Source organism: Eschrichtius robustus, chromosome 10, assembly GCF_028021215.1.
Source record: "Eschrichtius robustus isolate mEscRob2 chromosome 10, mEscRob2.pri, whole genome shotgun sequence".
Classification (NCBI taxonomy): domain Eukaryota; kingdom Metazoa; phylum Chordata; class Mammalia; order Artiodactyla; family Eschrichtiidae; genus Eschrichtius; species Eschrichtius robustus.
Genome location: NC_090833.1, coordinates 32,036,980 through 32,053,452, shown reverse-complemented (window position 1 = coordinate 32,053,452; position 16,473 = coordinate 32,036,980). Strand labels below are relative to the sequence as shown.

At 36.3% G+C, this 16,473-nt stretch overlaps 1 protein-coding gene across 2 annotated transcripts in view; it reads left to right on the top strand.

Moving 5' to 3' along the window:
* INVS (inversin) overlaps nucleotides 1-16,473 on the top strand; it is a 146,048-nt gene that overhangs the window by 17,415 nt on the left and 112,160 nt on the right. For both annotated transcript variants that reach the window (XM_068551762.1, XM_068551761.1), the window contains exon 3: nucleotides 840-1,006. In XM_068551762.1, the coding sequence (XP_068407863.1) occupies nucleotides 840-1,006 (167 nt within the window). The remainder of the gene's footprint in view (nucleotides 1-839; nucleotides 1,007-16,473) is intronic.

Here is a 16,473-nt window from a genome sequence, read left to right as displayed (position 1 = left end):
CCCACAGTCTCTGCAGTATCCATTGGAGAGGAAAAGAGGTACAATTTGTTTTGTTGTATGTGCTTTGAGTAGCAGAAGTATAGTCAAAAGAGTTCACTCCTGCAGAGCTACTCGCTTCCCAGTATTTTGACTGGAGAGAGCAGGCTTCTTGGGGAATTTTGTGTATGTGCCCACTGGTATTTCTGGTGAGCTACTTTAGCACCCAGGCTGGCTTTATGTAGGAGGCAAAAAAAAAAACAAAAAACAAAAAAAATCAGGGAACTCAATACCAGGTTGTTCCTGAAGTTTCATAGTTCCCTAACCAATTTGCCTTCTTTTCACTACCTTTCATTTATTTTGCCTGAGGTGTTTAGTTTTAAGTAACAGGAGGATCATGATAGTATACATTTGCTCCATATAGTCTAAAACAGGAAGCCAACCATGATTCGTTCTTGTAGATCTCAAAGACATACCACAATGCCTAGTGTATGATCTACACTAAGTATTTTTTCACAGAAGGAGTAAGGGAGGAAAAAAATAACCTCATATCTCAAAATGTTAATTTAGTATGACAGAGTTGTTAAGAAGATACCCTTTAAAGTCAACAATCAGTTTGAATTTTAGCTTCACCACCTACTGTCATTGTAATGTGTACAAGTTACCTAACTTCTCTAAGTCTCAGTTTCCTATACTATAAGGACAGTAATATCTATCTCATAGGGTGAGTAAAAATGAGACAATATATTTAATGCATTTACCACAGTACTTGATAAGAAACAGCTAGTAAATATAGTTCACAGTTATATTAGTAGTAACAACAATAATTATCAAATATCACTGTCTGTTTCTTATCCTCATAGGAAATTCTGCCCTTAAAGACAAAGAAGATCAATTTGGGAGAACACCACTTATGTATTGTGTGTTGGCTGACAGACTGGATTGTGCAGATACTCTCCTGAAGGCAGGAGCAGATGTTAACAAAACTGACCATAGCCAGAGAACAGCCCTCCATCTTGCAGCTCAAAAGGTGAGAATTAAAACTACCGTGAAGAGTAAACCTTTTCTGTGGTATTTGTTAATTGATTAATGGAACTGTGAGATGGACAGATGGTAAAGAAATCACAGGTATATAACTCTTAGTTTCATATGTTTTCTCTAAAAACTGTAATCTTTAAACTGCAGAGAGTAAGCACAGATAACCATCAGTGGCTGCTTTCACTTATCCAAGTTCCTCCAGCGATGGAATTTATTTTCTGATCTAAAGTTAAGTTGGGAAAAAGGAAATAAAATTATATGTATTAATATGATTAAACTATATTACAAATCAATTTATGCATGAGAAAAGGCAAAGAAAAAAAGAAAACCACCACACACTAAATTGTCAACAGTGGTTGGATTTGGGAGTTCCCTGGCGATCCAGTGGCTAGGACTCCACGCTTCCATTGCAGGGGGCATGGGTTCGATCCCTGGTTGGAGAACTAAGGTCCTAAAAGCTGTGCGGTATGACCAAAATATATATATATGAAATAGTGGTTGAGTTTAAATATTGGGAATATATATGAATTTTGGTACTTTTCATTGTTTAAAATGTTTTCCTTAATGCGTGTTACTTTTACAATAAAAAGTTGTAGTTGCCCATAAAGTATGTGGCATTAGGGAGCATAAAAGAAATTTATCTTCTGAAATGTATTTTCAAATTTTTAAAACTCTAAATCTATATTGCTAGTATAAATGATGTCAAGTTTTCAAAGGCTTGTTAAGAGCTCAGTTTTTTAGGATTAAACATATCAAAATAAATAAAATGGGAAGCTTCTAAATTTATTTGAAGACTTATTTATCTGAAAATGATTTTTCTCACCATAAAATTTTGGTCTATAAAATATATTTCCAGTGCCTGATATTTTTCTCTATGTTATTTTAGACTTATGTATTTTGGAAATAAAAAGCAATGAAAATTAGTTAGATCCAGCAGAAACTATTAGAGTTATTTCCCATTAAAAAATGTGAACCAGATATAGCTGATTAATTGAGGGGTTAGAAAAATACCTTTTCATTAGTTGAAAGCATAAAAAGAGACTGACATGAAGATATACTTCTGAATATGCTAGTTATATGCTCTTATCAGTTAAGTCTGTCAGGTTATTTCCAAAGTTATTGCTCTTGAATTTGCTTTTCATTACAGTAATTTTTTTAAAAATCTCTCATTTTCAATCTCAGTTTTAACTACTGCTCAGGTATTTATAACCTTTCACCTAGGCTTGTCAGCTGTTAAAATTATTTACTCAGGAAGGGTAACTCTATTTAACTTGTTATCATTAAAAAATAAACATTTCAGATTGGGAATAACCCCAGCACTAAGAATTTGACACACTTTAGATTTTTTCATTGTGATTCACTTAGGTTTAAAACTCAAATTTAAAAATGTAAATTGGGGGAAACTAACTGCACATCAAGTGGATCATGTGAGGAAAGAAAAAGAATTTAAGTTGATGGTCCAACAGTATGACGTTTTTGTAGAGGTATAATGTGGAAAAGGTTGAGAGAAGGGGAGAGCACAACCAGACATCTGAGCTGCTAAGTCTCTCTGTGAGATGCAGTGCATTGTTTCTGTTTGCCTTTTGTTTCTCCTTTACTTTTTTAAGCAGTGATTTCTTTAGTGTCAAAGAATAAATAGAACTATGATTTACATGTCACAGTTTACATAGCTGATTTCATAAGTAACAAGTTTCATGTTCTTTCAACTATCTGATAATTATGCGTTTCCCCATCTCTGTGTTCCTGTTTGTATTTGCATGTTTGCCAAAAGCCGTAATATACCTTTAAGCTATACCAGCGGTAGTAGAATTTCTAGAACAAGGGTGATAATCATTCTTTAATACTCCGCTCTGTCCAGATCAAACCTGGGTATTGTGTTTGGTTTTGTGCTTCATGCAAAAGCACCATGATTAAGAAATCAGAGGTAGTATACTTCGGGCAGGGATAAGATGGTGGACGATCTAGAAATAATTTTCAAAAATAGTTGGAGATGATATGTCCCGGCTCTGTAGCCCACCCTGCCTCTAAGCAGACACAAACACAAATTCTCTTAGAAAAAATATCTTCACCTTTAACTTCCAGGATTCCCCCATATTAAAACAGACCAAACATGATCTCACAGTGAAAGATCACCAAACACATGAGCAATCAATCTACCGTGAAGGAGAGTCAGCTGAAACAATAAACAGATTTCTATCAAAAACATCAGATATTGGCACCATTAGAAACACAATATAAACTAACCATTGATGGAACATTTAAAGATATAAAAGAAGAAATCACAAAAAGGAGCAACCAACCCGAGACTTTCATGTCTAGGCATAAGTTCTCACCACGACCACCTATTTTAGACCAGCTCATCTGCCAAACACATCTGAAAACTGAACAAAACATATTGTTTGAAGGCACTGGGAGCAGTCAGCATAGGCAGGATGGTTCAGAGAAGGGAAGCACATGAAATTAGGTCTGCATTTATCCTGGCTTTTTCCTTCAAGGCATTTTCCAAATTGGAATGCAAAAGAATACAACCCTAGCAGGAAGCAGGATTCTTAGTCAGCTGGGGAAACCCAGGTGTAGTTTGGTGTTAGCAGTAGCTGGAACTTGAAGGGCAAACTCCTGAAGAGAAGGGGACCACGGAGAAGGAACCCGAAAACCTGAGTACAAATTCCTCTCAAGTCATTAGCAGTTGCCTAAACTCTGCTTGTATAGGGTGAGGCTCTAAGAAACCTAGAAGTAAACAACAGCTAGTAGACTAAACAGAGCTAAGCAGAGATTGTTTTTACGTTATCCTATATTTTCTTTTCTACTTAAATCTTTTAATACATAACAAATTGATTTTTGTGTAGGGATCCATTCTCATTTTAAAACATAGGAATAACTAATTTTCCCAGGACAACCTAGCTCATTAATGTTTAGCTGTTTAGTATCTGCTGTGTGCCAGTGCCAGACTTTTGTACTATGCACTTCCTATGCTTTTTTTTTTTTTTAATTACATTTTTTAAATGAAGGGTCCTGAATTCTAGGGAGCTACTTAGGAAATTTGAGAATGGAAGTTACGTGATCAAATTATTTTAGGGGGACAAATATGGCAACTAAAGCTACTTTGGAAGAGGACAAGAATGGAGGTACATAGAAAGCTATTACAGTTCAGGCCAATGGAGAGGAACAGTTGGATCCAATAGATACACTGTGGAGGTAGAACTGTTCATTCAATAAGTAGTTGCCAAGTGTCTATTGTGTATCATGATTATACATCTAGAGAGAATATTAAAAAATGAATCACATGTCTGCTATAAATAGGTACTGTCAGTACCGATCCCTAGTAAACTTCACATCCCTTTATTTAGTGAACCTCTCTCATATTGTGGATATCAAATATTCTTTTCAAGTATTGTCTATCGCACTTAATTCTGTTGTCTGTGAACTCAGAAGTGTGCTATTTATGTAACATCAATATTCATATATATGTGCATGCATGCATTCATTCAACATATGTTAAAACTGTTACTGTGCAACAGACACTGTGCTAGGTCTTGGAATGCAAAGATGAAAGACATGATTCCTACTCTTAAGTTGCTTACAAAGACCATAGATAAAGATATTAAGTGATAATTAAAATTGGCCTATCTACTGTAAGGTACGTATACCTATGTGTGATATTAATATACCTAAGTGTTTTATAAAATATCAGCAGCCATAACATGTAAATAGCATTGTTATTACTGACCCAAAGATCAACCATTCTCATATATTATTTATTATGGTTTTGTGTTTTTTGTGATAGTGAACTATGTTATGGCACCTTAGATTGATTAGTAAGAAAAACTCACGTTCGCGTAGCATTTTGTTTGTGTTTCTACTAGAGCCCCACTATCTTGTATGTACTTGCCTCTTTCCCACTAGATTGGAGCTCCAGGAGGAGACTTGTTTTATTTATTTTTGAATCCCCCAGAGTCTAACACAGTGTCTGATATGTCTTTGTTGAACGAATGAATACGTTTTATGTTACTTATATAGAAAGTCATTATGAATACAAATGCTAGACATTTTGTTTATTAGAAACATTTATCCAGTTTCAAAATACATATATAGGAAAAACTTACTGAACTGTGTTGATTGACTTAGTTATTTTGACACGTATTCACTTTTCTGGAAACAAATTCCTGTCAGTCCAAGCAGCTAAGGAAATGATACCGATGAGAATAAAATTAATCTCAATATACTGAACATCTGTACCTAACTTGTTTTTCATTTAGTACCCTCAGTTTAATCCAAGAAAGCAATCAATCATACCTTTTCTGGGTTTCTCACAAAAGATATCTAATTGTCAGAAATGTTTTGCTCCTGGGAAGCTACTATTTCTCTGACTTCCACAGATACATTTATTTGTTGATAAGGATTAAAAAAAAAGCTTTCGCAATCTCACTAAATTTTAATAGTTATGCATTTTTAATCTTCCAGGAAGTTATTAATTTGGCTTCAAGAAGATTAAGACTACCCACTTTGAAAAATTATATCATGTTAAACACAAAAATTAAAGAAGCTTCAGGTTGTGGTTGGGTTGTTTTTTCTTTTTTGGTTTACAAAGAGAATTCTCATTCATCTATGAAAATTAAATATTAATTTTCAGTTTTAAAAATATGTTGTTTCCATGTTAATGACTTATAAAAAGTAAAGGAGAAAAGTAGAATACCTCTGAAACTTTTCTGGAAAACTTAATACCACCTAACAGTATTTGGTTTCCTTATCTTACACGTACTCAACACTTAAACACCAAACAACCCCTACCCGGTCCCCTTCAACTCTGTATTCTATTATTCCTCCTCAGTACGTATACCTCTACCATAACTCCTTACCTAACAATTAACCATGGATTTCACTTATCTATATTTCACTCCCTCTAATGCTGTTTGAAGGCAGAGGTCATGTCTTAATTTGATTTTTTTTAAACTAACTTATTTATTTATTTTTATTTTTGGCTGCATTGCGTCTTCATTGCTGCGCGCGGGCTTTCTCTAGGTGCGGTAAACGTGGGCAACTCTTCGTTGTGGTATGTGGGCTTCTCATTGCGGTGGCTTCTCTTGTTGCGGAGCATGCGCTCTAGGCGCACAGGCTTCAGTAGTTGTGGCACACAGGCTCAGTAGTTGTGACACACGGGCTTAGTTGCTCCGTGGCATGTGGGATCTTCCCGGACCAGGGCTCGAACCCATGTCCCCTGAATTGGCAGGTGGATTCTTAACCACTGCGCCACCAGGGAAGTCCCTTATTTGATTTTATAGTTCCAGTCTTAACACAGTTCCTGCCATTTAATAAAGACTCAGTTAATGTTTGTTTAATGAATACATAAATGAAGGAATGAATGAATCAATCAATGTGAACATCAGATAAATTTATCATGAATGGTATAGTCTTCAGAACTGTTGGAGTTTAAATTATATATTATTTATTCCTGTTCATTATCCACCCCAACACATAATTTTGTAAGTAGGATTTTACAACACTCTGTGAGCTTAATTTCTCAACAAATATAATTTTTGTATGCCTCAATTTCTTTATTATAAAATGGGACAATACCTCTCCCTGTCCACCACATAAGAATGATGAGTTCTTAGATATAAAGCATTCTGCTTGGTGGAGAAATATACCCTCTAGAAGTGTAAGTTATCAATGTTATTGCTATTAGTTATGCTGCAATACACATGTACACATCAAATTAGTCTTTAGGAATCAGTAGACATCAGAAACAGAAAGATCTTTTAGGATCTTCTAGTCCATTTAGCCATTGGATGAGGAAATGGAGTCAATTCTCCTTTCAGTTCTCATCTCTTAATAAATTATTCATCATTCACTTTGCCTTTGCATATGCCTGAATGTTCTCTGTCTTATTTTTAAATTAATTATCTTAAACTTATAGGTAAGAATAGAAAATAATATAAAACACTCAGGTACCTAATATCCAGAAGAGATGAACCTGAATTTTTTTAAGTTTTTACTTCTGATTTTTTAAAATGAAATAAAACTTGAAGTTTTTTATCTTCTAAATCCCATTCCCCTCTTCTTCTGCCACCTTAGTCTATCTTAATTTTTGTGGTTTCAATTCCCATGTGTATTTTTCTACTTTTACTTTATATATATTTACATGCCCAGAAACAATAATATTATTTTGCATGTTTAAAATCTTTATGTAAATGGTATTATACTGCGTGTTACTCTCCAACTTGCTTTTTTTTTTGACTTAACATGTTTGTGAGATTTATTCATGTTGAAACATGTAACCCTAGTTTACAAAGGGTATAGCCAAAAGCCCAAAAGACAAATGAAAGGGTGCTCAACATCATTAATTAAGGAAATGCAAATTAAAGCCACAATGAGATACCACCACACAACCATTTGAATGTCTAAAATGAAAAAGTCTGACAGTACCAACTGATGGTGAGGGTATGGAACAAATGGAACTCTCAAATAATTTTGGTAAGAATGTAAATTGATAACATCCACTCTGAAAAACCAACTATATCTACTAAAGTTAAAAATATATGTGCGCACATGCACACACACACGATCACTGCAATTCACACCCCAACGCCAGTCATATCTAAGAGCGATAAGTGCTTTTTTCCGCCAAAAGACATGTATGAGAACATACATGACAGCTTTGTTTGAAATAGCAAATGTTCTTATAACGCAAACAACCCAAATGCCTATCAACAGGCAAATGAGTAAATTAATTGTGGTGTATTCCTGCAATGGAATACTACACAATAAAAAAGAACAAACTACTGATACATTCAACCACATGAATGAACTTCATAGGCATCGTGTCGAATGAGAGAAGTCAGATATATATGCTATTTATATGAATTTTAAAAACAGGCAAAACGATATGGTGACCCAAATCAGACTTGTGGTTACCCAAGAGATAGGTAGTGACTGAAGAGTGGCATGAGGAATCTTTCAGGGATGCTGGAAATGTTCTATGTCTTGATCTGTGTGTTACTTACATAAAAATTTATCAAACTGTTTATTTGAGACTTATGCAGTTTATTATATATAGGTTATACCTCAATAAAAGTCTATTATAAAAAATGATAAAATGTCTAGAACTTGGTGACCATTATTTGTAGGTAGGCAAAAGGAGAATGGAAGCAAGAATGGTTCCTGGGCTAGGCCTTTCTGTTGTTGTTGTTGTTGTTGTTATTCATTATTATACTTTTAAAAAATTTTTATTTTATATTGGAGTATAGCTGATTAACAATGTTGTGTTAGTTTCTGGTATACAGCAAAGTGACTCACTTATACATATACATGTATCTGTTCTTTTTCAAATTCTTTTCCCATTTAGGTTATTACAGTGTACTGAGAAGAGTTTCCTGTGCTATATAGTAGGTCCTTGTTGGTTATCTGTTTTAAATATAGCAGTGTGTACATGTCAGTCCCAAACTCCCAATCTATCCCTCCTCCTCACCCTTCCCTCCAGTAACCAGAAGTTTGTTCTCTAAGTCTGTGAGTCTGTTTCTGTTTTGTAAATAAGTTCATTTGTATCATTTTTTTTTAGATTCTGCATATAAGTGATATCATATGATATTTGTCTTTCTTTGTCTGACTCACTTCACTTAGTAGGATAATCTCTAGGTCCATCCATGTTGCTACAAATGGCAGTTTCATTATTTTTCATGGCTGAGTAATATTCCATTGTATATATGTACCACATCTTCTTTATCCATCCACCTGTCAATGGACATTTAGGTTGCTTCCATGTCTTGGCTGTTGTAAATAGTGCTGCAGTGAACATTGGAGTGCATGGATCCTTTCCAACCATGTTCTTCTCTGGATATATGCCCAGGAGTGACATTGCTGGATCATATGGTAGTTCTATTTTTCATTTCTTAAGGAACCTCCATACTGTTCTCCATAGTGGCTGTACCAATTTACATTCCCACCAACAGTGTAGGAGGGTTCCCTTTTCTCCACATCCTCTCCAGAATTTATTGTTTGTAGACTTTTTTTTTAAATTTATTTATTTATTTATTTATGGCTGCATTGGGTCTTCGGTGCTGCGTGCAGGCTTTTCTCTAGTTGCGGCGAGCGGGGGCTACTCTTCATTGTGGTGTGCGGGCTTCTCACTGAGGTGGCTTCTCTTGTTGTGGAGCATTCTAGGCACACGGGCTTCAGTAGTTGTGGCACACGGGCTCAGTAGTTGTGGTTTGCAGGCTCTAGAGCGCAGGCTCAGTAGTTGTGGCACACAGGCTTAGTTGCTCCGTGGCATGTGGGATCTTCCCAGACCAGGGCTCAATCCCATGTCTCCTGCATTGGCAGGCGGATTCCTAACCACTGTGCCACCAGGGAAGCCCCTTTAGACTTTTTGATGATGGCCATTCTGACTGGTATGAGGTGATATCTCATTGTAGTTCTGATTTGCGTTTCTCCAGTAATTAGCAGTGTTGAGCATGTTTTCATGTGCCTCTTGGCCATCTGTATGTCTTCTTTGGAGAAATGTCTATTTAGGTGTTCTGCCCATTTTTGATTGGGTTGTTTGTTTCTGGCTTAGGCTTTTAAGCACTCAGGTCACATTTCCCCAGCCTTCACCTCGGGAGCTATCTGGAAGCCTTGTATCTGTGCTCTGATCCAGTGGTTCTTAAACTTGAGCAAGCAACAAGATGGCCTGGGGTATTTAGTGGGTACTTCCAGGTTTCTCTGTGGCTGTATTCACTCAATCTATTTAAAACCAATTTAATAGCTGCTCGCTCTGCCACAAACTGTGTTGCCAGAGGATATCTGAAGAGTAAGCAAGTGGGGTTTTAGATGTTGGTGTGCTTCTAAAAGAACGCACCAAAAGACGTTTGCAATGCCCACATTACCTAGAAATGTAGGAAAGTCTGAGCATATGAAACCCTTATATTCTGGAATTTTAATGATCTCTCAAGACATCTCTGGACTGAGAGGGGCTATGTTAGACAGCCCTTGCAGTTTACCCCATTTGACTTCAACCTTAGCTAAGCTACCTTTTCCAGGCAGACAGAGTCTAAGTCTGAAGAATCTTTGCTTCATTACATTCTAACTTCTGAGGTTTTCAAACTAGCATCAGTTTTGTCCTCTTCTGAGTATTTAGAAACTATATCTAAACCCGTCGTCTGGCTTTCCAGTTTAGAACCTGGTTTCAAATAATTCGGGTCTTATATTCAAATGAGTGTTCCAACCAAAACCCAGATTGGTCTATTTTTAAACAAATCTGAGAACTGAAATAAAAACCTGTCCATTCTTTAATACTTTGATTATAGTTAATGTACTTCCACCTGCATAGATGAAATTTATAGTCACAAGAAACAGCATGTCAGCAAATCTTCACTGAAATCACTACTTTGAGTTGTAACATAGTTCTAGTAAGAAAAAAATTATTTAATTTCATAGTAGCTTCTTAGCAGTTAGAATAGTTGAATATTAACTATTTTCTATAGAAGTAAACTGAGGTCTAGTTTGAGTTCTTCAAGGCACTTCGTCATTTGCAGAGTCAGGAATTATCTTGTTTTTTTTTTGATTCCCCGCTCAGTGCTCCTGGTAACGCTCCACTGAAAGAGGAGTTACTCTTCTGCAGCTTACTTTCTCAGGCCTCTGGTTCTTCTGTCTTAGAGTAATTCTCAGATCCAGTCAGTTTCCCTGTCAACTCCCCAAAGAAATACCTAAAGGTTTCTTTCTTTTCCTTTCTCCCTCCCTCCCTCCCTTCCTTCCTTCCTTCCTTCCTTCCTTTCTTTCATCCTTTCTCTCTCCCTCCCTCCCTTCCTTCCTCTCCTTCTTTCTTGACAAAGCGAAGGACTCTATTGGAAAGGGGCGCTCAAGCAGAGAGCAGCAGGGTAAGGGAACCCAGGAGAACTGCTCTCCTAAGGGCTTCTTCCTTATGGGCCAGATTCAGAATTTGAAACCAGAGCTAATGCCTTTAAGTCCAGTGTTTTCTTTCTTTATGATATAATACCTCTCAAACACAGTAGAACTGCCTTGCAGATTGTTTAAATCTGCGTGGCTTGCAGCATTTTGTTTTGAACATGATCATGTTTCCTACAACCGTATTCATTTTCTAATCATCTTTATCTCTTCACTGACCCCCACTTTTACTGTCATGAAAATTCAAGCATCTGCTTTCCATGAATAGATTAGAGATCCCCACAAGCCTAGATTCCCATGGAAGCCAATCAAAAACTAAAAGGAAAAGAAAGTATATATTGAATTTCCCTGAGACCTACAGCTTGTTTTTCATTAGACTCATGCTGATTTCTTTTAAACTCTGGGCACAGGACCAGTGAATATTTTTACAGCTGATAAAAAGGAACTTCAGATCCATTTACTTTCATTTAAACGTCTAAAAATTAATTTTGTATATAACATCAATTTCAAAAAAAAATTTGAGCATTAATTCGCTAATTACCTTCTTATGTCATAGAACTGTATTTGTTCATATAATTTCCTCTTCTTGTCTTTTTCCTACCTGTATTTTACTATTCAGAATTGAATGAGTGGAAATCAGGGGGCTTATTATTCCTATAGTATGAATATTGTCAGCCCCTGGGCACAATATTTTCCCTGTCACCGATCATAGGACTCTTTCTACCTCTTTTGACCATTAAGATTTTACAAAGCCCAGATGATCACTTACTAGTATAATAACAGAAATACGACAAAAATGCCAAAGTAAGGGTGATCAAGAAAGCCAGGGAGAAGGCACCTGGGGAGGGCAAGTTAGAATTTTAAATAAGGCAATCAAGATTGTCTTCATTGAGACGGTGACATTTGAAGCAAGACTTGCAGAAGGTGAGGAAGTTAGCCATGTGAATGAGAGAAGAACCTTCTTTCATTCCAGGCTGGAGGAACAGTCAGAGCAAAGACCTTAAAGTGGGAGCATGCCTGGAATGTTTGAGGAGTAACAAGGAGGCTAGTGTGGTTATAATGAGTGAGCAAGGGGAGAGCAGTAGGTGATGAGGACAAGGAAGAAATGCGGGCCAGACTCAGTAGGGCCTTTTGGCCATTGTCAGGAGTATGTTTTTACTCTGAATGATAAAGGAGGCATTGGAGGGTTTCGAGGAAAGGAATGACATGATCTGACACGTCTTAATAAAAAATAATCATTTTGGCCAAGTAAAGAAATTTTTCTCCAGTTTTACTATTATCTATTCCTTCATTCCTTCTTCATATAATATGTTTTCAAGTTTCTGTTCCATCCTGATCCCTTTCACCGTATATGTACACAGTTGCCTAAATTCCCCTTAAAATAAGACACCTAGAACGGAATACAGTGCCAGTTTGATGAGCACAGAGTATAGCATGACGTTCATCTTTGGCATTTTGGCAACCAAATATAGCTGATTCATGTTGAAAGTTTTTCAAACAAAACCTCTAAAGTCTACTTTATACTTCCTACTGATTAAACTCATCCTGTATTCATATTGTTGTGGTTTTGGACTCAAGTATAGCATTTTATCATACCTATATTTAATCATTTCTTTGAACTTGCCAGACTGACTTAGGTAGAGTTTACCATTCCCTCCTTTGTTCCTCCAGTACCTGTGTACTCAACTACTGTTATATCACCTATCGCACCAAAAGATATTTATTTGTTTACCCATTTGATTTCCCCATGGACAGTAAGCATCTTAATATCAGGAAGAGGGCCATAGTCATCTTTTTTATTTCCAGTGCCTAGTACTTAACATATACTCAGTTAATGCTTGGTGAATTGAATTGGGTTCATCGTGCAACCTGTCAAGGTCCTCTTGGTTCTTGAGTCTCTCATCCAGTATAGTTGTCATCTCTCCCACACATGAGTCACCAGATTCTCATCCTAATCTTTAATATCAAAATAGAACCTGCCTGCAGGAAAGCTTAATCATTGAAACACTACTACTAAAATTAACTTCACCAATTTAAAAGATTATTTTATTCTTACTTTATACTTGTCTAAACTATGTCATCAGTGGTAACCAGGCTTCTTGAAAAATTTTATATAGTCTGTCAGAGTGTACTTGTTTGCCATTCCAATTCTGATGAATATGTAATTCATTCATTTTGTTCAACAAATAAATTTTTGTTATTTAATATGTTTGAGGCATTGCGCTATATATCTTGAAGTATTTAAATTCAACCTCTGTCTAAATATTTAAAGTATTTCAGATTCTGAATCATCATAAAGTTAACATCATAGAGCTAAAATAAAACTACTCATTTTAAGCAAATTTACTGAGTATACTCAGTTTATCTCAAACAATTTTGGATATCAGAAGATATAGTTTGTATTCTTTCAATTTTTTATTCGAATCCTTTCTATCTCTTTGTCATTCATCCGACTGACTCTTTGCAAACAATTTGTTAGGAATTTGGGCTAAAATATCAGACTACACTTTGAAGTAATGACTATAAATTTCTAACCATGTATGTAACTGGTCATCTCAATGCTGTACTGATTGTAAACTAGTAAAATCTTTGTGTGTTTGTGAGTGTGCAAATATTTGCACCAGGTGTATACTTTAAATTGTTATTTAATTGAATGGTAATCTGTATACATATTATAAAATGTTAACAATACCATGAATGTTTACAGTGCATAATCTGGGAATAGGGGAAACCTATCTCTGAATCAAAATAAAGAAGTGATAGGAAAAAGATTAATAAATATGGCTACATAGAAGTAAGAAAGACTTTTCCCTCTAGAAAACATCATAAGCAAAGAAAAAGAAAGGCAAACTGGGAAATAATATTTGCAAGCTATGTCATTAACAATAGGTTAATATCCCGGACTTCCCTGGTGGCACAGTGGTTAAGAATCCACCTGCCAATGCAGGGGACACGGGTTCGAGCCCTGGTCCGGGAAGATCCCACATGCCATGGAGCAACTAAGCCTGAGCGCCACAACTACTGAGCCTGCGCTCTAGAGCCTGCGAGCCACAACTACTGAGCCCGTGTGCCACAACTACTGAAGCCTGTGTGCCTAGAGCCCATGCTCCACAACAAGAGAAGCCACCACAGTGAGAAGCCCGCGCACCACAACGAAGAGTAGCCCCCGCTCGCTGCAACTAGAGAAAGCCTGCGTGCAGCAGTGAAGACCCAATGCAGCCATAAATAAATAAATTAAAAACGAAAAAATCAAATAGGTTAATATCCCTAATATATAAAATGGAGAAGAAAAAGACCAATGATTCTATAAAAAATGAACAAGAGATATGAATAGGTAGTTCACAGAAAAGGAAATGCAAGTGACCCTTAAATATGGAAAAATGCACTCAACATTGTTTATCAAAAGACAAATGCATGTTAAAATTACAATAACATGTTTTTCGTATGTTACAGTGGCAAAAGTCAAAAAGTTTGACAGTATGCTCTGATGGCAAAACTGTTGCTACAGGGAATGAAAAATAGTACAATCCCTATGGAGGAAAACTAAACAATATCCAGCAAAATTAACAAGAATATGCATTTACCTTTGACCCAACATTTCCACTCCTAGAAATCTATCCCAAACATACACTGGTAAAAATAAGAAATGGTGTATGCACAAGACTATTCAATTGCAGCAGTATTTGTAATAGAAAAAGCATGAAAGGAAATGTCCTTTTAAAGAACTGATCGAATGAACAAATGTATATCCACACAATGGAACGTTATGTAGCTGTAACAAATAATCAGAAATTTTTTTATATAATATTTTAAAATTATCTCCTGGAGTTAAAAAAAAAAGTGAAATGTTATGTGTGATCTGTCAGAAGTGGAACTTGTAATTCAATTGACAGTGGACAAGCTAGACTTGGAGTACCTGGGACTGAGGACATCACGGGGATGGGCAGAAAATGAGGGAAAGTCTAGCCAGAAATTATGGGTGGTATCCTAGAGTACAAAAACACACTGAGATGTGGAGACAGGAAAGTGGGTAATTTGTCAGTGACACCTCAGCCACAAAATTGGAAGAGCAGGTGAGCCATGACAGTACACCATCCCCTGGGAGAACTCACAAAGGACAAGGCTTGAAGAAATTTGGATACTAGGCAGGTTTGTAAGTTAGTATATAAAGAACATAACTAGAGCCCCAATACCTAAGACCATAATACTGTTGAGTGGATAGATGGATGGATGGATAGATAGGCATCCCTTTGCTAGACCTTGAGGTACCAGATGGGACTAGATCACAGCAACAAGACAGAAAACTGAGTTTTGCTATCTGGATCACAACATTAAGGCATCCAGGCTGACTTGACTCTCACCAATGAGCTGGACTTAAATTTTTCCTGGGGGAAGAATAGCACACGGACCACAATATCTAGAATCAGAAAAATTGAACATTCTTGTCTTTTTCACCTTTACAACATCAAGAAAAACCTTCCCAGAAGCCCTGTGGCAGACTTTCCTTCTATCTCTTTGACTCTCTAGGCAAGGAGAATAAAACTGCCATGATTGTTTATATCAATCAAAGACGCTGTCTGGATTTGGTGAGGGCCCAGCCGCCTCTGAAGGACAAAACCACTTAAAGAAGGATCAACAAAAATCAGGGTTCTGTTAGCCTGGAAGAAGATGGGTGTAGATGTTAGGCAGGCACTCTACAGTTTCAGCCACAATGTTGTTTGGACACTTAACAGAGCTTTGTGGACCTATAACTACTATGTAAAGCAATGACCGTAGTCCACCTTTGTGGAATTCCATCCCATGGCACCGCCCTCCAGCTTTAGGTTGTATTCTGCTTACAACAGGAGTGGCTTAACACTTACCCTATTTTTTTTTTTTTTATGATAAAGAATATCTTTTTATTTTATTTTATTTTATTTTATGGGAGTATAGTTGATTTACAATGTTGTGTTAGTTTCAGGTGTACAGAAAAGTGATTCAGTTACACATATACATATGTTCATTCTTTTTCAGATTCTTTACCCATGTAGGTTATTATAGAATTTTGAGTAGAGTTCCCTGTACTATACAGTAGGTCCTTGTTGGTTATCTATTTTATATATAGTAGTGTGTATATGTTAATCCCAATCTCCTAATTTATCCCTCCCTGCTACATTTCCCCTTTGGTAACCATAAATTTGTTTTCGAAATCTGTGAGTCTGTTTCTGTTTTATAAATAACTTCATTTGTATCATTTTTTAAAAATTATGTTCCACATATGAGTGATATCATATGACATTTGTCTTTCTGTGTCTGACTTGCTTCACTTAGTATGATAATCTCTAGGTCCATCCATGTTGCTGCAAAGGCATTATTTTATTCTTTTTTATGGCTGAGTAATATTCCATTGTGTATATGTATATTTGTACCACATCTTCTTTATCCATTCGTCTGTCGATGGACGTTTAGGTTGTTTCCATGTCTTGGCTATTATAAATAGTGCTGCAGTGAACAACTGGGGTGCATGTATCTTTTCAAAGTATGGTTTTCTCTGGATATATGCCCAGGAGTGGATCATATTGCTGGATCATAAGGTAGTTCTAT